The sequence below is a fragment of the Lepidochelys olivacea genome, assembly GCF_965140295.1.
Source record: "Lepidochelys olivacea isolate rLepOli2 genome assembly, chromosome: 5".
In the NCBI taxonomy this organism is placed as follows: domain Eukaryota; kingdom Metazoa; phylum Chordata; order Testudines; family Cheloniidae; genus Lepidochelys; species Lepidochelys olivacea.
Window position 1 is genome coordinate 76442766 of NC_140415.1, and position 27418 is coordinate 76470183.

At 42.8% G+C, this 27418-nt stretch overlaps 1 protein-coding gene across 2 annotated transcripts in view; it reads left to right on the top strand.

Annotated features, from left to right (window-relative positions):
- Positions 1-27418, top strand: part of TNFAIP8 (TNF alpha induced protein 8) — a 106530-nt gene that overhangs the window by 51096 nt on the left and 28016 nt on the right. The window contains exon 1 of one of the 2 annotated variants that reach the window (XM_084629264.1): positions 22898-22978. The exons of the other annotated variant lie outside the window; for it this stretch is intronic. Coding sequence (XP_084485390.1) covers positions 22948-22978 — 31 coding nt within the window. The 5' untranslated portion in view covers positions 22898-22947. Of the gene's footprint in view, positions 1-22897; positions 22979-27418 lie in introns of those variants that run through there. 2 annotated transcript variants of the gene reach the window in all.

A 27418-nucleotide genomic window follows, 5' to 3' on the forward strand; every position in this document is an offset into this window, starting at 1 on the left:
CACTGCTAACCAACTTAAGGCTGTACCATATTTCAGGTATTTGCCTGGTATTTGTCTAAAAAGCTGATGATTCACTTCAGGCAAACAAAATTAAAATCTTTTTGAAGCTTGATACTTTGAGCTGCTCAAGAGTGTCTTGTAATGTCTCCCCAATGCCTTTTAGAAAAATCATGAAAGGCATTTGGGGATGGACCACTCTGGTTATCCACAAGTTTTAAAGAAACTGAGCTGGACGTGAACTGGGCTTTGGAGAGTTGGGAGTGGAAACTCCTGTGTGTTGAGAGGCTTTGGCATATACTCGCCTAACATGAATAGTGAATTAGGAGCGTAGTTGTAGCACAGTAGTTCTCAGCAGCTAACCCCTAAATTTGCAGTTCTGTTTGGGGGAGGAAGGTGGCACTCAAAGGAGATGCTGGCAGTGTCTTCAATGTGAGGAGAGTTCCCACCTCTGTTTGTAGGCAGGGAACTAGAATGCTGCCAACTCTGTGCTGCTCAACAGGGATGTCAGGGGCTGATGGAAATGTAAAGGTGCTCCCTTCCCCCACAATATTAATACGAGGAACTTATCAACATGATTTCTTATTACCCAAAGAGACTGAGGAATGAAATCTTTTCAAATTTAATTACGTGATCACAAACTGTTTTTTCCACACAGGAACACTGCCTCATTCAGTGTGCAGGATGGGCAATGCTCTAGGAACTAATCGACATATGAATGCATGGGCAACTGTAATTCTGGCATTGCCTAACTTTGAAATGCTTGACTTTGCAACCTTACATTTTTTTTAACATATTTGTGCATAATTTTCTAAGTTTGTCTGAAAGTCACTGAAACCGCTCCGCCCACCCGCGAAATTCCATCATATGGAACTATATTGATACTCATATGATTCACCAGCAGGGTTTTGGAACCTTTACATCCTCCACACAGACCTCTGCCACTTGAGCCAATGGAGAAATTGATAGCAGCAACATGTTGTTGTCCCCTGTGTACCAACTGTTAGAAAGGGATGAGGAATATACTTGGCCAGTAGGCTTCATGGATATTTATTGACAGCAGAGGAAAGGTGAGCTTCGAGGTTTTGAAGGGGAGTGTGGCCTATATTAAGTTTATAATACAATACAGAACAATGAAATGCTCAATACTCTCCACCTCAGAATTTTATAAATTCCTCTACCTTTATTTCCTTTGCTGGGACAATGTTATACAGATTTTAGGGAAAGTGAAGTGGGGTGGCCTTTGTTGTTAGTGTTTCCTTAATGTTTAGTGATTGCACTTACAGGATGTTCAGTTGAGCCATATTAACTCATAGGTAGCATTTTTATGGAGGGCAATATGCATTATGAAAACAAGTAGGGTGATCGGCTAGTTATCTTAGGTGCTTGTACATGAACAGAAGAAGCCTGGGAAACAAGCAGGAAGAATTGGAAGTCCTGGCACAGTCAAGGAACTGTGATGTGGTTGGAATAACAGAGACTTGGTGGAGTAACTCACATGACTGGAGCACTGTCATGGATGGGTATTAGCTGTTCAGGAAGGACAGGTGGGGAGAAAAGGTGGAGGAGTTGCACTGTATGTAAGGGAGCAGTATGATTGCTCAGAGCTCCACTCTGAAACTGGAGAAAAGCCTATTGAGAGGCTTTGGGTTAAGTTTAGAGGCAAGAGCAACAAGGATGATAGCGTGGTGGGCATCTGCTATAGACCACCAGACTAGGAGAATGAGGTGGACAAGGCTTTCTTTGGACAACTAACAGAGGTTTCCAGATCACAGGCCCTGGTTCTCATGGGGGACTTCAATCATCCTGACATCTGCTGGGAGAGCAATACATCAGTGCATAGACAATCCAGGAAGTTTTTGGAGAGTGTTGGGGACAACTTCCTGGTACAAGTGCTGGAGGAACCAAGTAGGGGCAGTGCTCCTCTTGACCTGCTGCTCACAAACAGGGAAGAATTGGTAGGGGAGGTAGAAGTGAGTGGCAACCTGGGCAGCAGTGACCATGAAATGGTTGAGTTCAGGATCCTGACAAAAGGAAGAAAGGAGGTCAGCAGAATATGGACCCTGGACTTTAGAAAAGCAAACTTTGACTCCCTCAGGGAACTGATGGGCAAGATCCCTGAGAGGCTAATATGGAGGGAGGTGGGGGAAGGAGTCCAGGAAAGCTGGCTATATTTTAAAGAAGCCTTATTGGGGGTGTAGGAACAAACCGTCCTGATGTGCAGAAAGAATAGCAAATATGGCAGGCGACCAGCTTGACTTAGAGAAATTTTCAGTGAGCTTACACACACAAAGGAAGATTACAAGAAGTGGAAACTTGGACAGATGACAAGGGAGGCATATAAAAATATTGCTCGAGCATTCAGGGATGTAATCAGGAAGGCCAAAGCACAATTGGAGTTGCAGATAGCAAGGGATGTGAAGGGTAATGAAGCGTTTACACAAGTATGTTAGCAACAACAAGAAGGTCAGGGAAAGTGTGGGACCCTTACTGAATGGGGGAGGCAACCTAGTGACAGATGATATGGAAAAAGCAAAAGTACTCAATGCTTTCTTTGCTTCAGTCTTCACAGACAAGCTCCCAGACTTCTGCACCGTGCAGCACAGTATGGGGAGGAGGTGAGCAGCCCTCAGTGCTGAAAGAACAGGTTAAGGACTATTTAGAAAAGCTGGACATGCACAAGTCCATGGTGCCGGATGCAATGCATCCGAAGGTTCTGAGGGAATTGGCTGATGTGATTGCAGAGCCATTGGCCGTTATCTTTGAAAACTCGTGGCGATCAGGGGAAGTCCTGGACGATTGGAAAAAGGCAATATAGTGCCCATCTTTAAAAAAGGGAAGAAGGAGAATCTGGGGAACTACAGACTGGTCAGCCTCACCTCAGCCCTGGAAAAATCATGGAGCAGGTCCTCAAGGAATCCATTTTGAAGCACTGGGAGGAAAGGAAGGTGATCAGGAACAGTCGACATGGATTCATCAAGGACAAGTCGTGCCTGACCAACCTGATTGCCTTCTATGATAAGATTGGCTCTGTGGATATGGGGAAAGTGGTGGACGTGATACATCTAGACTTTAGCAAAGCTTTTGATACAGTCTCCCACAGTATCTCTCTTGCTAGCAAGTTAAAGAAGTATGGATTGGATGAATGGACTATAAGGTGGATAGAAAGCTGGCTAGGTCATCGGGCTCAATGGGCAGTGATCAACAGCTCGATGTCTAGTTGGCAGCCGGTATCAAGCGGAGTGCCCCGGGGTCGGTCCTGGGGCTGGTTTTGTTCAACATCTTCATTAATGATCTGTATGATGGGATGGATTGCACCCTCGGCAAGTTTGCAGATGACACTAAACTGGGGGGAGAGATAGGATCCAGGGTGACTTAGACAAATTGGAGGATTGGGCTAAAAGAAATCTGATGAGGTTCAAGAAGGACAAGTGCAGAGTCCTGCACTTAAGACGGAAGAATCCCATGCACCACTACAGGCTGGGGACCGACTGGCTAAGTGGCAGTTCTGCAGAAAAGGACCTAGGGATTACTGTGGGGATGAGAAGCTGGATTTGAGTCAACAATGTGCCCTTGTTGCCAAGAAGGCTAACGGCATATTGGGCTGCATTAGTCAGACCATTGCCATCAGATTGAGGGAAGTGATTATTCCTCTCTATTCAGCACTGGTGAGGCCACATCTTGTGTCCAGTTTTGGGGCCCCCACTGCAGAAAGGATGTGGACAAATTGGAGAGAGTCCAGCGGAGGGCAAAAAAAAGGATTAGGGAGCTGGGGCACATGACCACATGACTTAGGAGGAGAGGCTTACGGAATTGGTCTTATTTAGTCCGCAGAAGAGACGAGTGCAGGGGGATTTGATAGCAGTCTTCAACTACGTGAAGGGGGGTTCCAGAGAGGATGGAGCTAGGCTGTTCTCAGTGGTGGCAGATGACAGAACAAGGAGCAATGTTCTCAAGTTGCAGGGGAGGTCTTAGGAAACACTATTTCACTAGGAGGGTGGTGAAACACTGGAATGGGTTCCCTAGGGAGGTGGTGGAATCTCCATCCTTAGAGGTTTTTAAGGCCCGGCTTGACAAAGCCTTGGCTGGGATGATTTAGTTGGGGTTGGCCCTGCTTTGAGCAGGGGGTTGGACTAGATGATCTCCTGAGGTCTCTTCCAACCCTAATCTTCTATGATTCTATTTCTTTAAGGCCCCTTGTTTGCTCTCAAAGTGGTTGAACCAAAGAAGCTGCGAGCTTACTTGTCTTTTGTAGTAAAGGCAAACTGCCAAGTTAAATTATACCGAATGCTTTTATTAAACCCTTTTGTTAAGTAAGATTTTATTTTGCCTTACTTGAGGTGGAAATGCTGCAACACTTGTAGGATGTTTATAGATTCATAGATACTAAGGTCAGAAGGGACCATTATGATCATCTAGTCCGACCTCCTGCACAACACAGGCCACAGAATCTCACCCACCCACTCCTGCGAAAAACCTCTCACCCATGTCTGAGCTATTGAAGTCCTCAAATCGTGGTTTAAAGACTTCAAGGAGCAGAGAATCCTCCAGCAAGTGACCCGTGCCCCATGCTACAGAGGAAGGCGAAAAACCCCCAGGGCCTTTTCAATCTGCCCTGGAGGAAAATCCTGCCCGACCCCAGATATGGTAATCGACTAAACCCTGAGCATATGGGCAAGATTCACCAGCCAGATACCCAGGAAAGAATTCTCTGTAGTAACTCGTATCCCACCCCATCTAACATCCCATCACAGGCCATTGGGCCTATTTACCATGAATATTTAAAGATCAATTAATTACCAAAATCATGTTATCCCATCATACCATCTCCTCCACAAACTTATCAAGTTTAATCTTAAAGCCAGATAGGTCTTTTGCCCCCACTGGCCCATGTTGGTGAAAAAAATAAGCTTTTGAACTACACAGAGCTCTTCTTCAAGCCGGGGAAAAGTACTCAGTATGTCAGCTAAATACAAGGTGGAGCAGATTGTTTAGCATAAGTAGTTAATGTATATTTTCAGTTTTAATAAAAGGCTTGTCTATACTTTCAGAGACCATTTAAGGTGTACTGGGCCATTAACACCTCTGCAGTCATAGGACAAAAGATGGGGGATTAGTGGGTTACAGATGGTTGTAATAACTTTTCTAGACACTAAAAGACTTAATCATGTAAGGTCTCAGGCTTGTCTTTTGAATGTTTTGTGCAGGTTTCCTTTGAGGACAAGGACTGACAAGTCAGATATGGAGTGATTGTTTTGTGAAAAGTGTTCGCACACATATGATATGGTGTTTTTGTCTAATCATTTTTCTGTGTGAGTTTATTGGAATGGAAAAAGTAGTGATTGTCTGTTTTTTCACCCACAGAGTTGTTACTGGGATATTTAGCCCATTAGATGGGGTACACCACATGTTGTGATAGGTATGTGTAGGACCCGTGGATCTTGAAAGGTGTGTTGTAGGGGCCGTCCTTAATAAAGACACTGACTTTATGGCTATTACAACAATCTGTAACCCACTTAACCCATCTTTGAGATGTCAACTGGCTACTTCACCTTAAATGGTCACTTAGAATATATGTTAACTATATATGCTAAATAATCTGTTCCATCTTATATTTAGCTGTGACATACTGAGTACCTTTCCCAGATTTTAAAAATGGTATGTAAGAGCTGTAAATGGGTTCCTCCTTCAGCTCCTAGAAACCCTAGCTGGTAAGCTTTCTGGGTGAATTAAACAGCATACACAGTGCACCAAAGTACCTTCACCGCGTGTCTTTATTATTGTTTCTCCCTTGTGCTCCAGGTACAAGACAAACATAGCAGGAGCTAAAAAATCTCCCCTCCCTGGTTCAGCCTTTTATGCTGCTTGCCGCCTTCTGGCAGTTATCCAGCTGGTGAGCTAATTATCTCATTACATTAGAGCTGCAAGTAAGCCCTTCTAATCTTTCAAACCCACTCCTATTTCAACCATACCCAGTACTGTGGGTGCTCAAAAATCACCAGAGTGCTGGCTTCCAAAAGCCTCTATTTATAGTTGCTAACAGCACCCTGTCACAGGAGCTTGAGTCCTGGGTGCTATTGAAAATTTTACCCATAACCAAGATTTTTTTTTCTTTTTCTTTTAAAAATGGGGGGAAGGGGCTGCTGAAATGCTTCTGACACAGTGTCTAGGCATGTAAATGGGTGATGTGATAGGACAGAGGTGGGCAAGCTACGGCCCGCAGGACCCTCCTGTCCGGCCCCTGAGCTCCTGTCCCAGGAGACTAGCCCCCGCCCGCTCCCCTGCTGGAGGAGGTTCCCCGTCCCCTGCAGGCTCAGCTCACTGTCCCAACAGCTCAATGCTCTGGGCTGCAGGGCAGCGCGCTCTTGCAGGGCAGTGCAGCTGCTGAGCCGCAGCCTGACCCGGTGCTCTGTGCTGCGCGGTGATGTGGCTGGCTCCAGCCAAGCAGCACGACTGCCTGTCCTGGTCCTCTGGGCAGCACGGCTGTAGCACCGCCAGCCACCAGCGGTCCAGGCAGCACGGTCAGGGAGCAGGGGTGGGTTGGATAAAGGGCAGGGGAGTTCGGGGTGGGGGTGTGGATAGGGATCGGGGCGGTCAGAAGCCAGGGAACAGGGGAGTTGAATGGGGGCAGTCAGGAATGAGAGGAGGGGTTGGATGGGGCCGTGGGGGGCAGTCAGGGGCAGAGGTGGCGGTGGCAGTCAGGGAGAAGGGGTGGTTGGATGGGGCAGGAGTCCGGGTGTGTGGGGGGTGGTCAGGAATGAGAGGAGGGGTTGGATGGGGCAGCGGGGAGCAATCAGGGGTGGGGAGTCCGGGGGCGGTCAGGGTACAGGGAGGGGTGGATGGGGCAGGAGTCCAGGGGGGCCATCAGGGGGCGAGAAGCGGGAGGGGGGGTTGGATGGGGGCGGGGTCACAGCCTCCCCTAACTGGCCCTCCATACAATTTCAAAGAAACCCGATGTGGCCCCCAAAAAGTTTGCCCACCCCTGTGATAGGAGGTCCTGAGCACCAAGCATCTTCAGTGGGGGGAGTTAGGTCCTCAGCACTTTTAGCAGTCATTTAAAAAAATTAGCCATTGTGCTCATAAGAGAAAACAGCTCTTGCGCCAAAAAAAAAAAAAATCAGTTGTGAATGTGACCTTCCGTCTGGCCTTAACGCTAGCAATAAGCTGACTTAAAACCAATTTGGGAAATGTATAAATCTATGTGCTAATGTTAACGTTAATGTTAATGTTCACTGCTGGAGAGTGAATTTGTGGGGGGGGGGGTAGAGGGTGAGAAAACCTGGATTTGTGCTGGAAATGGCCCAACCTGATGATCACTTTAGATAAGCTATTACCAGCAGGACAGTGGGGTGGAAGGAGGTATTGTTTCATATTCTCTGTGTGTATATAAAGTCTGCTGCAGTTTCCACGGTATGTATCCGATGAAGTGAGCTGTAGCTCACGAAAGCTCATGCTCAGATAAATTGGTTAGTCTCTAAGGTGCCACAAGTACTCCTTTTCTTTTTACGAATACAGACTAACACGGCTGTTACTCTGAACCCTATAGAAACTTAAAAGCAGATGACAGGTTTCAGAGTAACAGCCGTGTTAGTCTGTATTCGCAAAAAGAAAAGGAGTACTTGTGGCACCTTAGGGACTAACCAATTTATTTGAGCATAAGCTTTCGTGAGCTACAGCGCACTTCATCGGATGATGAAGTGCAAGACTGAGGCCAGAGTTGCCATGTTTCCTTTCCATTCTTAATCATTTTTAAGAATTGCATATTTTTTCACTAAAACATACACCACTGTTCCTTATCCGTGACTGTCACTTTGAGGATGTGCCCTCTGTCTGGACCTATAGTGAACTTTTGGCTTGTCTGCAGAAAAAACAGTACTATTGTTACAGAAATAAAAGTTTGCTTTGCTCCCTTTCTCGAAGTGATATATCATGAAATTTTGTCCTGTTCCTGTAGAGTGCCCTCAACTGCTCCTGAACTCAGTGGAAGATGGTCATAATCAGCGCTTCAGTTTTAGTTGTGTTAGCTATTGCATTGATGCTGCAAAACCATCTACCCAATCCACTATATTATTTTTAAAAAATGTATAGCTGTTTTATTTCTTGGTAATTGTAAATACTGTTGCAATTTGAGAAGTCATATTTTTCTGGTATTAAGTCAACTCAGCGCTATAACAGAATGCAGCCTAGACAGCTGATTTCTAATATGTATTTTTACAAAGTATATTCAAGTAAGGACATTGCATTTGTTTCATAAGAGGTATCCTGGCTAGAATGTGTTGTGGTAGGATAAATTCCTCATGAACACTTATGCAAAGAAATCTCAGGAAATTTAAACTTCATATGAAAAGTTTAAATTTAAACTTATTGTGTAAAACTAAACAACTATCTTTTTCATTATGTATATATTTAAATATATATGCATTGTATATTATCAATCAGAATTTGTATATGGCCTGCTATAAAAGAGTCTGCTGTACTGAATGCAATTACAAATTGATATGTACATTTTCCATGCATTTGTATATAAAAAGTTAGTTGACCAAATATATACTTTAAGATATGTAACCAGTTGAGTATTTAACGTGTCTAGACAGTGTTGAATAGGTTGAATGAACAGACCTGACCTGTAGTTTACATGTGAAGAGAATAGTAGCTGGCATTCATTACTGAAGAGAACACTAAGTAATGGGGATGTCCCAAGGCAAGATTGGGAGATGGAGGTTATATAGCAGGGATGCCATTCCAAGTAATTTTCATAGTTTTGAGTTTGTCTTCTACCTGGAATGATGCAGAAGTTTTCATAACACTACTTTTAAGAGCATCCTTGGATGCTCTTATGTGAAGTATGTTTAATGTATGAATATGAAAATTATCATATTGGTATTGGATCAGACCAAGTCAATAAACTCACTAAGAAATTTGTTCAGAGTGAACACAGGGAACAGGAACACATTTGTATGAGATTTGTTGTTTGAAAACTTTTATTTTTTTAATAATCCCATTTTGGAGAGGCACAGGTTTTTTTGTATTACACAGGCAGTGCTGGTTTATCCCCTTGATGCCAAGCTTTATCTGGATTTGTAACAAATCCTTCTATTAATTTTTTCGACTAACTTCACTGGTTCTGAAATAAAGCTCAGTGTTCTCCAGGCTCACGTCAATGCCTTTTAAAAAAAAAATTTTAAAGAAAGCTGCAGTATTGGCTATCTTCTAGTCTCCAGTTATGGCATAAGGTTTTTAATTATGCTCTATTTGTATTAACAAATCAGCTACTTCATTCTTAAATTCTTTCAGAATGTTTGGATTAATACCACCAGCTTCTTATGACTTGTTGCAATTTTAATTAAAACGTTTTCCCAACACCATCTCTCTTGACACATGTCAGTGTCTGGTAATACCTCAGCTTCACTGCCTGCAAGAAATAGTTCTGAATTAAGTATCTCCCCATCTTCTGTGATGAAGCTATAGCCTCTCTGCAATGTCCTTATTATACTAATTGCTCCCTTTACTTCCCTGGAGTCTGGGGAATCCACTTACTTTCTTGCAGGCTTCCTATTTCTGATACAGAATTTCAAGTGGGTTTGTGCCTTTGGCTCTTTGCTCTTCAGATTTCCTCTTAGACTTCTCAATTTCCAGTATTGTTCCAGAGAGCAATAAGCCATATCATAAAATAAACATTGGCAGATAAGGATTTTTATTATAAAGCACCTCCAGGAATGCCCAACTGATTATATGTCTTTGTTAGCTGGACATGTCGATCCCACTTGTCAGAGAAAAATAGTTTAAAATAACTAAAGTCTAGAGTACTCTGTATCAGTGTTTCTCAGTATTTATCTGTTGAGGCTCTCGTGTTCAGTTGAGTTGTTCTTGCTGTCTGGTTCATCGCTCCCTAATTCTTCACATAATGGTCTCTCCTAGTCAGAATAAAAACTTTGCAATCAGTGTATGAGTTCTGTTTAGTATTTGTATTGCTGTAGCACCTAGAAGTTCCAATCATGGACCAGTACTCCATTGTGGTAGGTGTACACAGGACAAAAGCCTGGTCCCAGCTCCAAAGTGCTTACAATCTAACACAATAGATTGGAGAGTACAAGGAAACAATGAAAAAAAAGCTGGGGAAAACAAACCCTTTAGATTGGATTTTCAGTAACTGGAGGAGTACTGTTGTTAACCTCTGGCAATAGCCATTGCAGATCTTGGTGCATATCCTTGAAAGGAAGGCAGGTAGCAGGCAACATGCTTTGGTTTTCAGTATGTCCCCACAGTTAACTTTGACTACAATGCTTCCCTCCCCACGGCGCATGCTTTTACACACAGTTATTTATACACAGTTTCCAAGCCATTTCATTTCCTGGCAGTAAGCAAGCTTGTGTGGTGGTGTGCTCTTAGATGTTGAAAGTATGGATCTTCTTTCTCCATAATTACCAGGATCGAGACCTATTGCCTTTTATAGAGGCAGTGTTTCTTTTTCATGCTTCTGTACAAGCTGCAGCTATGAGATGATGGCATGAGTTTCAGAGGCAGTTTTGGGGTCAGAGAAAGGTGGTGGCAGTTGCTTGCAGTTAAGAGTAGTACAACAGCAGCATCTGAATAGGATCATGCAGACACAGTGGCTTGGACTGAGTGATGGCTGCTTTTAATGGCACGTGACCCTTACACAGTGTGCGGCTTCTGGCCCAGGAACACAGGCACACACTGGTGGGACCATATTGTTCTGCAAACATAGGAGGACCAGCGTGGGCCCCAACCTTCTCTTGAAGAAAGGCACATTCATGGAGCTGTGAGAGAATCTAGACCAGGTACTTGACTGGCAGAGCACCCAGATGACAGACCCAATAACAGTCCATGAGCGTGTTCTGATTGCCCTGTAGAAACTGGCAAGCCCCGATTGCTACAAACTTGTTGGCAATCAGCTTGAGGTTGAAAAATCTATAGCTTGCAAACTGGTCATTGAGGTTTGCAAGGCAGTTAATGCTGTGCTATCCCCGGGGCTTGTCAGAATTGCAGTTTTGATTAATGAGCTTCCTGAACTGTGCAGGTGTGATTGAAAGGATGCATATACCCGTCCTATGCCAGCAAGCAAATATATTAACAGGAAAGGATACTACTCCATTGTTATGCAGGCCCTTGTGGATCACCTTGGCATATTTATTGACACCTAAGTCAGATTAATGGGAAAGGTGCATGACGCCAGGGTATTCCATAAATCTGGCCTGTTTTAAGCATGGGCAAGCTTGTACATTGCCCCCAGCAATACACAATCATCAATGGAGTGTTCATACCAGCTGTGATTTTAGGAGAGCCAGTGTTCCCTCTGCTAATGAGGTTGATGAAACCTTATCTTGATGGGTATCAATAGGATAAGAGCCAATTTTACTACATGCTAGCAAGTTGCAGGATGGTGATAGAATGTCCCTTTGGCCTAATAAAGGTGAGGGGTTCTACTTGCAAACTCATATGGCACTTTGGGTTGGACTGGGTTGCTGACAATTTTGAATCAGTGTGTACTTACAGATGACGAACATATGAATCTTACTGCTACATGGTCTGCTACAGCCAAAGCAATAAGAGATGCTATTTGCACTTCAGTATTTGAGCTGTACAGCGAGTACACTGTGTGTTAATGGGATTGCATAGCACTTTTGGAGTGTTGTGCATGGTGTATTGAGGCTGTTGCCTTGTATTCAAATGTAGAGTTTAGGCAAGCATTAAAGATTTCCTTTTTATTCAACTGTATTGAAATTTATTGATGCTAAAAGAGTAAGCATATCAGCTGCTGTAACTTGTTGAAAGTATGTGCAAACATAAGACGCACATAATACATGAACAGTATAAAACATTAGTGTATCCATCTCTTTCTGGCACACTGGATTAAGTATAGAATGAAGCTGTTACTGCTAATGCTATAGTGATCCATGCTTAATTGACTGGCTCCCCCAGGAATTGTTCTGTGTATTTCGATAATAGTAATGTGGATTTGACTCTATGGGGCTCCTGATTCTTGTGGTTTCACCTCCATGATGCATGGCCTTGAACAGTCTATGAAACATGTTCCTGTGAAATTCCATGTCTCACTTCTTTATCTCACAGTCACGGCACAGATACTCTGCAGCAGGTTCTTCTCCAGATCCAGCTTTTCTGATAGTCTGGAACGTTTCTTATGAATCTCTCTTATCAAGCTGTCCCTGCTCCTGTCACATTGCCCTCAAATTCAATGTCAGTAAAAGAATCCTGAGAGGTCTCATAGTTGCCAGGCCATTCCTTGACAAGTCTATGACCTTTGCACTTGTTCCTGACAGGCAAAGGACTAAATGTTGATGAGTGCCCTTGAATTCATGCAATTCTGTTCTGTCTTTGCAGCAGCAAGTAAAAAGTAACCATTTTTATCTCAAGAGTTCTATTTCCTTTGTATTTTCATTCTGCCATCAAACATCTCTGAGATCTTTTCTAAAGGAGCTATCGCAAGAGAAGAAATGGTGAGTTAATTTTACCTTCCAATGACCGAAAACATTTTTTGAGGGGAAGGGAGAGATGTCTGGAGCCATTTACTGGAAGACGTAGCAGTTGTGGTGATTATATTGCACACTTTTCAGGCTGCTGCCACCTTACAGGATGATGTGCTGCTTCAGATACCAGAACAGAAGAAAGACCAATAAATTATTCCAGGCTGAGTCGCCAAGGAAATCTTTCTGTGACTTATGATATAGCAGTTAAGTGCCTGGATAGGAATTGCAAATTACAATGGCAACAGAGAGAGGCTTGCATTACCAAGGAATCTTTGAGACCACCTGGCATTTCTAATGAATAAAAAATTATATTTTATTACTCATTAGGAACGGATCAAAATCAGATCAGTATTAAACCAGTTTCTGCACCAAGTAGCCGGGTATTTTAATGTGCAGCTGGTTTGGGATGGCAGTGATTGGCTTTAAACGTAGCTTAATGGCAACTTACATTTTGGCTGGGATATGGCCACAAACACTTTAGCTCTTTTATACAAATACTTTTTCATTTTATTAAAAAAACAAACATTACACGTTCAAGTGCTGTAAGATGAATGCAGGGGCAGGGAGATAAATGAGCTTGATGGCCCTACATGCACCCTCAGCTGAAGCCAAAGCTAGAATAATAGACTAAGAACTCACTCATTATTTTGTAATATCCTTCATTATAACAAAGATGTCCCCATCATCTTATTGATCTGAGATATCAAGTACTCCTCTCCTAGCTTCTGTCCATTCAGTCGGTCCTACTCTCTTATTGCTGGCTGTCCATGGCACTGGGTAGGTCTTGTCTTCGCAGACATCCAAATTCTGAACCTACACTCATCTCAACTCCATGGATGAATCTATGCAGAAATGGGGCTCTTTGCTCTTGTGGGTCCTCAGGATGCAGTCCAGTTCATGGTAAAATTGACTCTTGGGCAGCACCGGAGTTCTTACTCTTATCCCTGACTTTCTAGTAGCTCACCTTGAGACACTATATTCTGCATTGATGTCAAGTCCGTTCAATAGTGTGGTTGGCCTTTGTACAATTCAGAGTGTTTCTTTGCACTGCTCAAGTCATGGGTTTTGCTCATTTTGACTCAAAGCTGCACCTAAATTATCAGGTGTTCGTTCATATGACCACATAGCTGCAGTCTGAAACACAGGCATCTTAGGGCCATTGTTGTTTCAAACACAGGAGATGAGCAAGCTTAGAGAAATTCCAAACAGTGTGTGATTGTGGATCCTGAGCAGAGGACTATGAAGGGAGACCACTTCTAACCAGGGGGTAGATGACAAGATAGTACATAGGAATGGGTGCACGGTGGGGTTATGGGATTATGGGTGGCCTTGGCTGCACATTTTCACTGCATTAACCTTGTGGTAGCAACACACATCAGAAGCTACCTCACAAGCTGGCCTATAGCTCAGAATATAGCGCCTGCTGTGCCACGTGGCACTGAAAGCCCATGGTGGGTATATAAGCACATACCATGTTACGTGGGAGAAAACAGGGTTGAGCATTGAGGTTAGCATGCAGTGAAGACCGGGGGGGGGGCTAGGACTGTAGTCTTTCACGCATCTGTCAGTCTTGGTGTGTTGCTTTAACCCTGCTGATGTTCTGGTACAGTCTGTTTGTCAAGCAAACCTTGATCAGCTGAAAACAGCTGGTTGGTTTATGTTTAAGACTGATAGTGTAGATTGCAATTTGTTCCAAGGTTGTTCTTAATAGATAATGTGCTGTAAAAAACTGATGTTATATAAAAATATCATCCTTTTCCCGGTAAGATAATTCTAGTCATAGTCTGCACTGGAAACACTAATATTCCTGACAACAGGCAAACCTGAGCAGGGTCTGGATTATCTTGATAAACTTTCAAACATAAATTTTCCATTAAAAGATGATAAAAGCAAATGGAAATCAGGGTAGAATTTGACGGTAGCAGGAGCAGATGGGTTACTGTGTCCAGAGGCTTTCTGGTTGCAGACCCATTTAAACCGTTCTAAGACAGTTGCACAACTAGTCAAAATTCCTCTTTGATAGCATAAAAAAATGACACCCAAAGCACAAAACTGCCTAAAGGCTGAACAAAAGCTGGTATTTTTTCATTGCACTCATGTCTGTAGGACAAAGCAGCAGTCATCTTTTGCAGCAAAAAAAAGTACAGTAACATAATTACATGTTGTGTTCCTCTACCCCGGGGTTAGGAAGAAAAATTAAAATAGCTTCTAGGACTGTTAAATGATTTTAAAAAAAGTAATCGAGATTTAAAAAATCATGATTAATCGCAGTTTTAATCACCCTGTTAAACGATAACAGAATACTGTTTGTTTAAATATTTTTGGATGTTTTCTAAAATTTTCAAATATATTGATTTCAGTTACAACACAGAATTCAAAGGGTACAGTGCTCACTTTATATTTTTATTACAAATATTTGTGCTGCAAAAAAGATGAAGGAAATAGTATTTTTCAATTCACCTCATACAGGTATCGTAGTGCAATCTCTTTATTGTGAAAGTGCAATTTACAAATGAAGAATTATTACTTTTTTATATAACTGTACTCAAAAACAAAACAATGTAGGACTTTAGAGCCTACAAGTCCACTCAATCCTACTTCTTCAGACAATCACTAAGACAAACAAGTTTGTTTACATTTACAGGAGATAATGCTGCCCGCTTCTTATTTACAATGTCAACAGAAAGTGAGAACAGGCGTTCCTATGGCATTGTTGTAACCGGGTTGCAAGGTACTTACGTGCCAGATATGCTAAGCATTTGTATGCCCCTTCATGGTTTGACCACCATTCCAGAATACATGCTGTAGTGTTAGTTTTGGATTGTTATGTTTTAGTATAGAAGGAGCTTTGAGAGTGGCAGGAGAGTTTGCTCTGTTCCTTGGGGTCTGATAAGAGTCCCTTTTCGAGGCAGAATTGCTCCCTGGGAATTAAGTCTTGCTGTTGAGCTGTAATTCCGAAAAGAATGGATTGCCTGTATGCTGTTTGACCATCTCCTTTCAGGATTGGTATATGTATAAATAAAGCAAGTTATACTTATAGTATTACCCGACTCTGTCACTGATTTCCCCTCCACTGGGAAGCTGACCTGCAAAGTCCTGTATATTTGCAACTACTCAGCAGAGGGTTGACACTAGTCAAAAGAAGGGGGTATGGGCGGCGCTTGAATTCCCAACTGGGGGAGGCTAGCCCCAAGCCCCGCCCCTTCTGCCCCACCTCTCCCCCCCCCCATGCCAGAGTCCCCCCACCACAGCCTGGAGCGCCCTCAGTGCTAGTGCCCCCAGCCCTGGAGTGCTGGGAGGGAGGGCGGACGTCACCAGCCCCAGCCCTACTTGGGGCCATGGCACAGGAACAGGGGAACTGGCAGGAGGGGATCTGGGGGTGGAGGGTGGGCAGGGCCATGCCTGGCTGTTTGGGGAGGCACAGCCTCCCCCAGCCTATGATACCAGCGACCCATGGAAGGAGGCAACAACGTTTATTTCCTTACCTCTTTTCTTGTAAGTTAATTCCTCCATTCCCCTACTAACTATTTGTTGCTTTCCTGAACTGCTTCCAGTTAATCAAAATCTTTCTGGAAATATGGTGCCCATAATTGAATGTAATAATCTGGGAACATAAATGCATGCTGGCTGCTTTGAGTAAGGTATGGTACCTGAGAGAAATCTGAGGTCTGTCATAGAAAATCTAGGGCAAACAAGTGCATGCATAAGAGAGAAAGTGTATGAAGCAAGACATGTGGGTGAGAGAAACAGCAGAATTGGTGTCCTACATCGAACAAAGTGGAAAATATTAACTAAGGTTTTATTTTAAAAATCAAAAAAACCTTACCTTGCTCATGGAGATTTGGTAAGATTTCAGTTAGTGGGAAGTAAAAATACGTCTAGCTACATCTGCTGCCACTGGTGTTTCTTACATGATAGCTGTTCACAAATATAAATAATGTTTTCATATGAGGCTTTAGTTTTCTGGTTCAAGTCAATTAACTGCACGAGCCCATTTCAGCAGGTGGTGAGCTGTTCATTGGTAACATGTAAAAATGGAGCTAACTTATCTGATTAGTTACTTATATGGTTCTTATCAAGGTAGTGTCTGAGGTATTTAAATAGAAATATCAATACACAACCTCTCTTTCTTCCTTCCCGTTGTGTAGGACATTGGTTCCCAAACTTGTTCCGCCGCTTGTGCAGGGAAAGCCCTGGCGGGCCGGTTTGTTTACCTGCCGCGTCCGCAGGTTCGGCTGATCGCGGCTCCCAGTGGCCGCGGTTCGCTGCTCCAGGCCAATGGGAGCATCTGGAAGCAGCGCAGGCTGATGGACGTACTGGCCGCTGCTTCCAGCAGCTCCCATTGGCCTGGAGCAGCGAACTGTGGCCACTGGGAGCCGCGATTGGCCGAACCTGCGGACGCGGCAGGTAAACAAACTGGCCCGGCCCGCCAGGGGCTTTCCCTGCACTAGCGGCGGAACAAGTTTGAGAACCACTAGTATAGGAGAAACAGGGTGTGGGTGTGAGAGACAGAGAGAGAAAGAGAAAGATAAGTTTTATATTTAGATTTGAAAGTAAATAGGATTGATCACAGAACTATCTCTTGTGGGAGTAAGCATTGTAATCTAGGTCCGGATAGAAATAAGCATTTTTAGAGGTAAGTATGTTTTTACAACCTACTATCAAAAGGATAGAATCATAGAATATCAGGGCTGGAAGGGACCTCAGGAGGTCATCTAGTCCAACCCCGTACTCAAAGCAGGACCAATCCCCAATTAAATCATCCCAGCCAGAGCTTTGTCAAGCCTGACCGTAAAAACTTCTAAGGAAGGAGATTCTACCATCTCGCTAGGTAACGCATTCCAGTGTTTCACCACCCTCCTAGTGAAAAAGTTTTTCCTAATATCCAATCTAAACCTCCCCCACTGCAACTTGAGACCATTATTCCTTGTCCTGTCATCTTCTACCACTGAGAATAGTCTAGAACCATCCTCTTTGGAACCACCTCTCAGGTAGTTGAAAGCAGCTATCAAATCCCCCCTCATTCTTCTCTTCCGCAGACTAAACAATCCCAGTTCCCTCAGCCTCTCCTCATAAGTCATGTGTTTCAGACCCCTAATCATTTTTGTTGCCCTTCGCTGGACTCTCTCCAATTTATGCACATCCTTCTTGTAGTGTGGGGCCCAAAACTGGACACAGTACTCCAGATGAGGCTTCACCAATGTCGAATAGAGGGGAATGATCACGTCCCTCGATCTGCTGGCTATGCCCCTACTTATACATCCCAAAATGCCATTGGCCTTCTTGGCAACAAGGGCACACTGTTGACTCGTATCCAGCTTCTCGTCCACTGTCACCCCTAGGTCCCTTTCCGCAGAACTGCTGCCTAGCCATTCGGTCCCTAGTCTGTAGCGGTGCATTGGATTCTTCCGTCCTAAGTGCAGGACCCTGCACTTATCCTTGTTGAACCTCATCAGATTTCTTTTGGCCCAATCCTCCAATTTGTCTAGGTCCTTCTGTATCCTATCCCTACTTGCCACCATATCTACCACTCCTCCTAGTTTAGTATCATCCGCAAATTTGCTGAGAGTGCAATCCACACCATCCTCCAGATCATTTATGAAGATATTGAACAAAACCGGCCCCAGGACCGACCCTTGGGGCACTCCACTTGATATCTGCTGCCAACTAGACATGGAGCCATTGATCACTACCCGTTGAGCCCGACAATCTAGCCAACTTCCTACCCACCTTATAGTGCATTCATCCAGCCCATACTTCTTTAACATGCTGACAAGAATACTGTGGGAGACCGTGTCGAAAGCTTTGCTAAAGTCAAGAAACAATACATCCACTGCTTTCCCTTCATCCACAGAACCAGTAATCTCATCATAGAAGGCATTGCTCTTGTCTTGTCTTCTGTTGACAGCCACAGTAAGACAAACACTCAGCCCTGAAGGCAGCAGGACAGTTGACGAAGGACTAGTATACAGTGGCTGAATTCGCTGCTCTTCTCTTGGTGGGCTTGATTCTGTAGATTTTTTTTTTTCCATTCATTTGAGCTATATGGGGGGAATGGGGTTAGACACGAGTATCTAATGAGGAAATACTTATGTAAACAGAGGAGTCTTAAGTTGTGCTCTAAGAGGCAAAATGTGAGTGAAACCTGATTTTTTGCAGAAGAGACCAAGAATGCCTCATCTGTAGCTTGGGTAAACTTGGACTCTTGGGTCCCAACAGCTGTTGTTTCCAGCATTCTTGAAATGGTGTGGAGTGAGATGTGTCCCTTTAGTCCATCATCAACCACTGAAGGTTTTTACTCGATGGAGAAACACTATACTATACAGAGGACCACTGTCTACTCTGCACCCCATCTGTCTCCAGCTTCATAACATATTGAGTGATTCTGTAATCAGTGTCTATTAAATGCTGTATAATTCTAAGGGTTATGCCACATAGTTTAGGTCTAAGTCTCCTAAGGGAATTCTCTCCTGCCCCTGAGAGGAAAACCAGTCCAGTAGCCTTTTTTAAAGGTGATATTACAGGGTTTTGAAGTCATGCATTTGAGAGAATTACTCACTGACTTTCAAGATGATCTGTTTTATAAAGATTGTGGGGTTTTTTTCTTCCCGAGGGAAGGATGTGAAACTATAGTGCACCAGCTTTCCATGCAATAACTTGCCATTTGGACACTGGTATAGCTAGTGGAGGGCCTGAAGTGCAGCTTGACATACTAAACTTTTCAAGTAGTAGTGCATCAAGCCACATTCTGAGACTTTCACTGCACAGTAGCAGTGTCCACGTGGAAAGTTAGTGCGCAGCAAGCTGTTGCACTGTAAATTCACACCTGGCTTGCTGCACAGTAACTTAGTTTAGTCTGAAAAGCACCTGTAAAATGGTTTTGTAGTTCTGTTCCTTTGAATCTTAATCATTCCATATCAGACTTATTCAGTTGGCAGTTAAAACTACCGGACTTGTTTCCTCAGCCTGGGATCTGAAAGTCAAGCTGGACTCTTTCTGACTCTCACATCCTCACCAGTGATTGTCTACAAGCCAAATGTTGCCTTCGTTTTATCTTTGCAATTGCATTGTCCAAAAATTGCCCTCTCCTGTTCTTTATAGGTTCTTTACACCACACTCTGTAGTGCCTTACGTTTCCTGAAGAAGAACTCTATAAGCTCAAAAGCTTGTCTCTTTCACCAACAGACGTTGGTCCAATAAAAGAGATCTGCCTTCCAGTACTGCATGAAGCAAAACTGTCATGTGTTGTTCCTTCTCTCATCCTCTCCTAATGGGAGGAGCATGTGTACTGGAGTGTCATGGCTTGGTAAGGTTTTAGGGTTTTTAACATATATGTGCTTGTTAGAGAAGGCCAGGTCAAAGAAATGCAGCTTGCACTTGGAGCCAAAGGTGGTGAGGTGTGTGACAGTCCTCAGTTCTTGGAGTTCATTTCATAGTCTTGGACAGGCCCAAGAAGGTTCTGTGTCCTGCACAGGTGAATTTTATCTTTGTCAATCTTCATTGTGCCAGGGGAGCATAGTTGTTGACCATAGGCTTTATCCTAGAGCTTTAGGTGGTCTTTTAGATATCCTGAGCTAGGGCCATGAAGCACCTTGAAGATAAGGACCAAGTCCTTGAACTTGATTCAGAATTCTATGGGAAACTTACAGAGAGAGTGGAGGGCAGGTTTGATGTGCTTGTGGTTGCCTGTGTTGCAGCTTCCTGTACTAGTTGGAGTTTCCTAAGCACTGAAGGCTTCATGTCCAGGTATATCACAATGTGGATTGCAGTTGAGAGGTAAAGAATTTCCTTTACTGGGTTTGCACAGCTGTTGTTCGGGGAGCGGGCAGAATTTGAAAACATTGGTGGCCCGGCCATTGGGATTTACTGTTTAACTATTCTGCACAAAATGATGCATAAGTCAGAAAAGAATCTAGCTCAGGGTCCTAATGCTGTTTTGGGTCTGTACGGTGGACAGAAATGAAAAGTTGAAAAACTTTTATCACTTACTCAAGTCTCAACTGTGGCCCTGTAAACACAGAAAGCAGATATCCTGAGGAAGGAGATGCTGTTTAAGTTCAGTTTGAGTCCGAGACGGCATTTTTAATAATCTGTCATTTTTTTGTTTTTCTTGAATGCCTTAGAATAGTTCTGAAGGCTTCTAAAACCGCTTTAGAAAAGTGACTTATGCATTTTAGAAATTCAGAGAATTCTACAACTCTGTAAAGTTTATCAACAAGAATTATTCCTCTGGTCTGTGGGGAAGTGGGGACTAGTTGTGTAGAAGTGGGGACTAGGAATTTCTGTTGTGTAAATTTACTCATGGAAAGCCCTTGCATGCCATCTCAAATTATGGGCTGGATGTTCATCCGCCTAGAAATTCTGCCTTTAGTTAAAGGGCCTCAAGGGCTATGGCTATTGATCTTGTCTAACACTTCAGTAATTCCTGCCTCTTCTATAGTCTCTGCATTTTTTAGTGGGTTGTTGATTGCTATCCAGTCATTCCAGACTAGTGCATAGGGAGCAGGGGAGTGCAGAAAGAGTAACTTCTCACTTGAAAATGTGGCTTCTTTAGCCAGTGCTGTGCTGTAGCTTTTTCTCTAGGATGGCCTCTGATATCATTTGGTGAGACTTCTCTTTTTCCCTGCTGTACTGTGCCATCAGTGAAGACCATGGAACGTATCTTAGTTTCCTTAGGGAGCGACTTAGGAGCCCCACTAGCGGAGGCCACTATGGAGTGGTGGTTGTTACAGATAAATAATTATATTTCAGTAACACTTAGAAGCCCCTGCGAAGACACAGGCCCCATTGTGCTAGTCAATATACAAACATGTAGTAAGAGACAGGCTCTGCTCTGAAGATCTTACATTCTAAATAGTTCAGACAGAAAATGTTCTAGATGGGAAACTGAGGCACCGAGATATTAAGTGACTTGGTCACACAAAGTCTGAGGCACAGCCAGGAGTTAAACGTAGATTTCAAGTTCCAGTTCATTAACTATAAGACCATCCTTTCTCCTGAATGTGTTCCCGTAAGTGTGAATGGATGTCATGGAGTATTAGATTTTATGGTGCTCCGTGTTTTTGTTCTGAAGGCACACTTTTAAATGGAGACCACCAAGTCAGTGACTTGGGTCTCCAACCTTGGGGGTTTCCTGACTGCAGCTTGAAAGATACTTTATTTAGTCAGCCTTCAGTGACCTGAGCACTTATTGTTTATAGCACCTTTTATCCAAAGCACTTAACATGTGTATGTAAAGCCTCTCAACACCTCTGGGAGGTATTCTGCTCACCCAGAAATTGTCTGTGTCTGAGCTGGGAATGCAAACCTGGATTCTGAGCTCGAGATGTTGCCTCTGCTTTTATACTTAGGTCATAACATTTCTACTAGGTATTGTTCTTTAGCCTATGCACTGTACTAAACATATATATCAAAGAAACTAATAGAAAAATGTTCCTTTGCTCCACAGAGATAAGTTTAAATGTAGTCTATGTCAGCAATAAATATTAGAGTCCTCCCATTAATTACCTTCATTGCTTTTGAACCTACTCTGTATGCTCTGGTCACAACATCTACTGTGTATGAGCAGTCTGGGGATACTGGAAAAGATGTACATTACATTCTATTGTTATGCTGCAGAAAATGTTGGGAGTGGGCCTTTAAATGTTATGATATGTGGATGTATATGGGAGCATGTAGTATAAAGACAAATGGAAATAATAATAGGAAACAAACTCCCCCACGAAAAATCTCAGATGAATTGCTTCTTTGAGGATCTATTCTATAGTACCACATTTTCAACATGGAGGAAGGAAAAAAGTAAAATAATCTGTTATGAAACCTTAGTTTAAACAAACAAGTAAAGCTGTCATTTTTCCTCCTTGAAGTACTTTAAATCTTACTGTCTTCCAGTGTTAACCAGTCCAATTTCAAATATCTTAGAACTAATTCCAAGTAACATGTAGTGGTGAAAAGTGCAATTTAGGTTTTAAAAAAATAGTTTCATTTGGAGCTTGTAGCAAGTTGCCTGAGGCCCCTTCTGCTTGTCAATCACTGTCATAAAATGTTCAAGTTACCACTCAGTGCTGCTTTAAACTTAATGATATTTACCTCACTTCTGCTCTCTCTCATACACATTCTGCGTGCTGTAACAAGTAAAACTCCACCCTTTCTGAAGACTAAAAGACATGGGGGGTAAAGGGGGGATGGATGGATGGAGTAAAATGTATAAACTGCAACTAACTGCTGGGAAATGAGTTTCTGCAAGGTGCTGCTTCCCAGACAGTTGCTTGTGTGCAGTTCAGAAAGGGGCGGAATCCTTTGCACATAGCTGAGTGCTGATTTGTTGAATTCACAGAATTTTTCCCCTCATAATCCCACCCACCCTTTTTTTGAGAAGTTGACTTGCTGCTTCTCAAAGAGCACGTCAGCTGTAATCTGGCCTCCAGTGAGTTACACTGACACCATGAGCTCAGAAGCTGATGAATCCAAGGAAGGTATGGTTTTAACTTTTTCAAAGGCCTTCATTTAAAAATATAGTGTAGTTAGGGTCTTCTTCAGGGCTGCTTTTGGCAGCCACAACAGAAAATGAATAAGAGTTTCGCTCATTTTAGCGTTGAACCATTCATAAGGGAGGGGGAAAATACTTTGGCAGAATCATCTAAGGACTGCTTTTTAGATTTTACTAGAATCAAAACAACCGCAGTCTTGATTCCAAAGACGTCTGCTTATTTGTGCAAGGGTGACCTAAGAGTACACAAAGTACTGGTAAATGAAAGAAGCAATGTATAGTAAAAGACTTTTGGAATTGGAAATGCTGTATATTTGTAATCAAAGAGGAAGCTGTGTAGGGGAGAAGTGAAAGATCATTATTTTGGGAATGAGCTTGCTGTTGCTGCTGACTTCCTTTACAGTATAAGTGCATACTAGTTTGGGGGGGGGGGGGGTGTTTAAACTGAGAGGAGTGTGCCTGGAACTAACGTTGCCAAAGCAAAGGGTTTCATTTACTCCTTGTAGCATGAACGTGTGGAAGAGCTGGAAACATTTCAACAAAAACACAATTATTCACCAGTGTTGATTTTTAGGGGGGTTTGTTTTGTGCAAGTTGCGGAGGAGGATGGTGGAGAGGGGGAGTAATTTCCTGAAACTCGGTATGTATACAAAAGAGCATTTGTACAGAAGGGAGAAAAAGTCAAGACTGGGATAAAAAACTGGCTTTCTCTGAAAAGAATTTGATTTCATGATCTTCATAAGTAGTCTCTGTGGAGACTCCAAACTGAAAGAGCGAAACAGTATGACTCTCACAAACCAGGTTAGCAACAAGGAAACCCAAGTGTTTCCCATTTGGTAACAAAACAATCAGAAAGCTCTTCAGAATATTTCAGAAGGCTCTCCCTCCCCATCCCACCTTTCTCTATCTCACGCCACCACTTGAATGTGTTAAAATTACTGTAGGCCTAGAAAAAAGAAAAGGAGGACTTGTGGCACCTTAGAGACTAACAAATTTATTTGAGCATGAGCTTTCGTGAGCTACAGCTAGACTTATCTTGTACATGATGTGAAAGACAAGGATAGTTAGCTGATCTTCAGAAAAATAGGACTGTATCGAATGAAATTTAATGATACAGACAACAACATAATCTACGTATATAATGACTAAGCATGATCTTTGACATTCTTGTAGTACTCAGAAATTCCATACGCTCTCCCTCCCTTTCTCCCCAAATGAACAAATACACTAAAAAGCACACACTTTTTTTCCAATAGAATATTCAAGAAATTATTGTAGAATTGAAACACTTTCCTGTAGCAACTGCTGTGAAAAAAGAGAGAATGTACATTTCTATGGCAACGTGCACATTCCACCCCATTTGTACAATAGGAGAGCAAGTAGCATGCATGCCATGGCATGAAACGTTCTCTGGTTTACACACAGGAAACGTCAGACAGTTTTGTAAAGTGCACTTTATTTCAAAAGTAAATTCATTTTTTTAAGGCAAAGTTCTTATATCCGTCTGATTTAGATTCTTAACGTTCTCTGGGAAGATAACTTTGGTTTTTATGCAGATTGTTTAATTTCTCTGGACATAATGTGAGGTGCTAAGGCCTTCATGGTGGCCAAGGTAAGGGGTTGGTTTCTGAGGAGAAGAGATTACTTTGAGATTTAAAGTACTTCAGTTGCTTTAATTGGTAAGACACTGGATTTTGTTTTGCTTTGACCTGAATAAGTGTTCAATGGAAAACAGAAGCAGTGACAAACTAGAAAGAGCAGGTGTGAGTATCAGTCGGCAGAGATTACTCTTTTTAAATGTATTGATCACTAGAAACTCCACAAATACGTTAGTTTTATATGCTGATCATATTGTACAGAAAAGATATTTGTGCTGCATGAGATTTTTGTGTATGTAATGTCATGTCTTGATGAGACTACAGTACCACTGTTTTTAGTTGTCATGACCCACAAATAAGGGGAAGGGAGAAAATGACTAGTAAAGGCTAGATTCAGTCAACAAAATTATAAATTGAGTGAATCTGCAGCTACGTTAGACCGCCATATCTGATCCAGTTTAACACTGCCAGGTAGCTCCTTGGCCCCAGGCACAACACTGATGGCATGTCTATGCTGTAGTGCAAGGTGTGACTGTGGCATGTGTAGACTTATCCAAGCTAGCACTGATCTAGGTAGTTTGAATAACAATAGTAGTGAAGCTGCTGCAGCACAGGCTGCACAAGCCCACCCAGGACCCTCGATATGTACAGGAGGGGCTAGCCCATGCTGCTCCAGCTTCACTGCTGTTGTTCAAGCTAGCTAGGTCAAAGCTTGCTTGGGTAGGTCTGCAGGTGCTGCAGTCACACTTCTGATTGCAGTGTAGACTTACCCTAACACTGAAAACATAATCGCAAGCCCAAAGATGCATAATCGTAGAACTGGAAGGGACTTTAAGGGGCACTCAAGGCAGGACGAAGTATTATTTAGACCATCCCTGACTGGTGTTTGTCTAACCTGTTATTAAAAATCTTCAATGACTGAGATTCCACAGTCTCCCTAGGGAATTTATTACTGTGCTTAAACTACCCTGACAGTTAGTAAGTTTTTCCTAATATCCATCCTAAATCTCCCTTGCTGCAATTTAAGCCCATAGCTTCTTATCCTGTCCTCAGTGGTTAGAGAACAATTTTTCACCCTCCTCCTTGTAACAACCTTTTATGTACTTGAAAACTGTTGTCATGTCCCATCCCAGTCTTCTCTTTTCCAGACTAAACAAACCCACTTTTCCAATCTTCCCTCATAAATCATGTTTTCTAGACCTTTTAATCATTTTTGTTGCTCTTCTCTGGACTTTCTCCAATTTTTCCACATCTGTCTTGAATTGTGGTGCCCAGAACTGGACATATTACTTCACTTGAGGCCGAATCAAGGGGCGGCCAAACTTACTGGCCCTCCGAGCCGCATACAACAATCTTCAGAAGTTTGAGAGCCAGAGCACACCAGCTGGGGTTGGCGGCTTCAGCCCCACTCCTGCTGAAACCCTGAGATCCTCCTCCTCACTTGACAGAAGCTCGTACCCCACCACCCCACTGAAAGGCAGAGGTCCTGAGCTCCCCCCGACCCCCACAGTCTGGTAGACGGAAAATGGGGGACGTAGGGGGCATGCGAGCCACAGTTTGACCGTCATCAACGCGGAGTAGAGTGGAAGAATTACTTCTCATGTCTTACTTACAACACTCCTGCTAATACATTCCCAAATGTTTGCTTTTTTTGCAACTGTGTTACACTGTTGACTCTCATTTAGCTTAGCTTGTGATCCACTCTGACCCCCAGATCCTTTCTGCAGTACTCCTTCCTAGGCAGAAATTTCCCATTTGTATTTGTACAACTGATTGTTCCTTCCCAAGTGGAGTTTTTTGCATTCTTTGCATTTGTCATTATTGATTGTTTATTTCAGACCATTTCTCCAGATCATTTTGAATTTTAATCCTTATCCTCCAAAGCACTTGCAACCCCTCCCAGCTTGTTATTGTCCGCAAACTTTATAAGTGTACTCTCTATGCCATTGTCTAAATCCTTGATGATGATATTGAACAGGACCCCACTTGCTATGTCCTTCAAGCTTGACTGTGAATCACTGATAACTACTCTATGGGAGTAGTTTTCAACCAGTTATGCACCCACCTATCAGACTAGCTCCATTTAGGTCAGTGGGTCTCAACCAGGGGTATGCCTCCCCCTGGGGATACGCAGAGGTCTTCCAGGGAGTACATCAGCTCATCTCGATATTTGCCTAGTTTTACAACATGCTACGTAAAAAGCACTAGAAAAGTCAGTATAAACTAAAATTTCATACAGACAATGACTTGTTTATACTGCTCTAGATGCTACAGGCTGAAATGTAAGTACAGTATTCCAATTGATTTGTTTTATAATTGTATGGTAAAAATGAGAAAGTGAGCAATTTTTCAGTAATGGTGTGCTGTGACACTTTTTTTTTGTATTTTTATGGCTCATTTTGTAAGCAAGTAGTTTAAGTGAGGTGTAACTTGGGGGACACAAGACAAATCAGACTCCTGAAAGAGGTAAATGGTCTAGAAAGGTTGAGATTCACTGATCTAGGTTGTATTTCCCTAGTTTGTTTATAACAAGGTCATGAGAGACCGTATTAAACCCTTACTAAAGTCAAGATATACCACATCTACTACTTCCCCCAATCCACAAGCCTTGTTACCCTGTAAAAAAATATATATATATATTAGATTGATTTGACATGATTTGTTCTTGACAAAACCATGCTGTTTCTTATCACCTTATCTTCTAGGTGTTTACAAATTAATTGATTAATAATGTATTTATGTATCAGAGTATTTATGGCAGAATTCAAGCATTCAGATTCTGTTGGATAGCTGACCAAGTAAGTTACCGTTTTATTAAAAACGGTGAT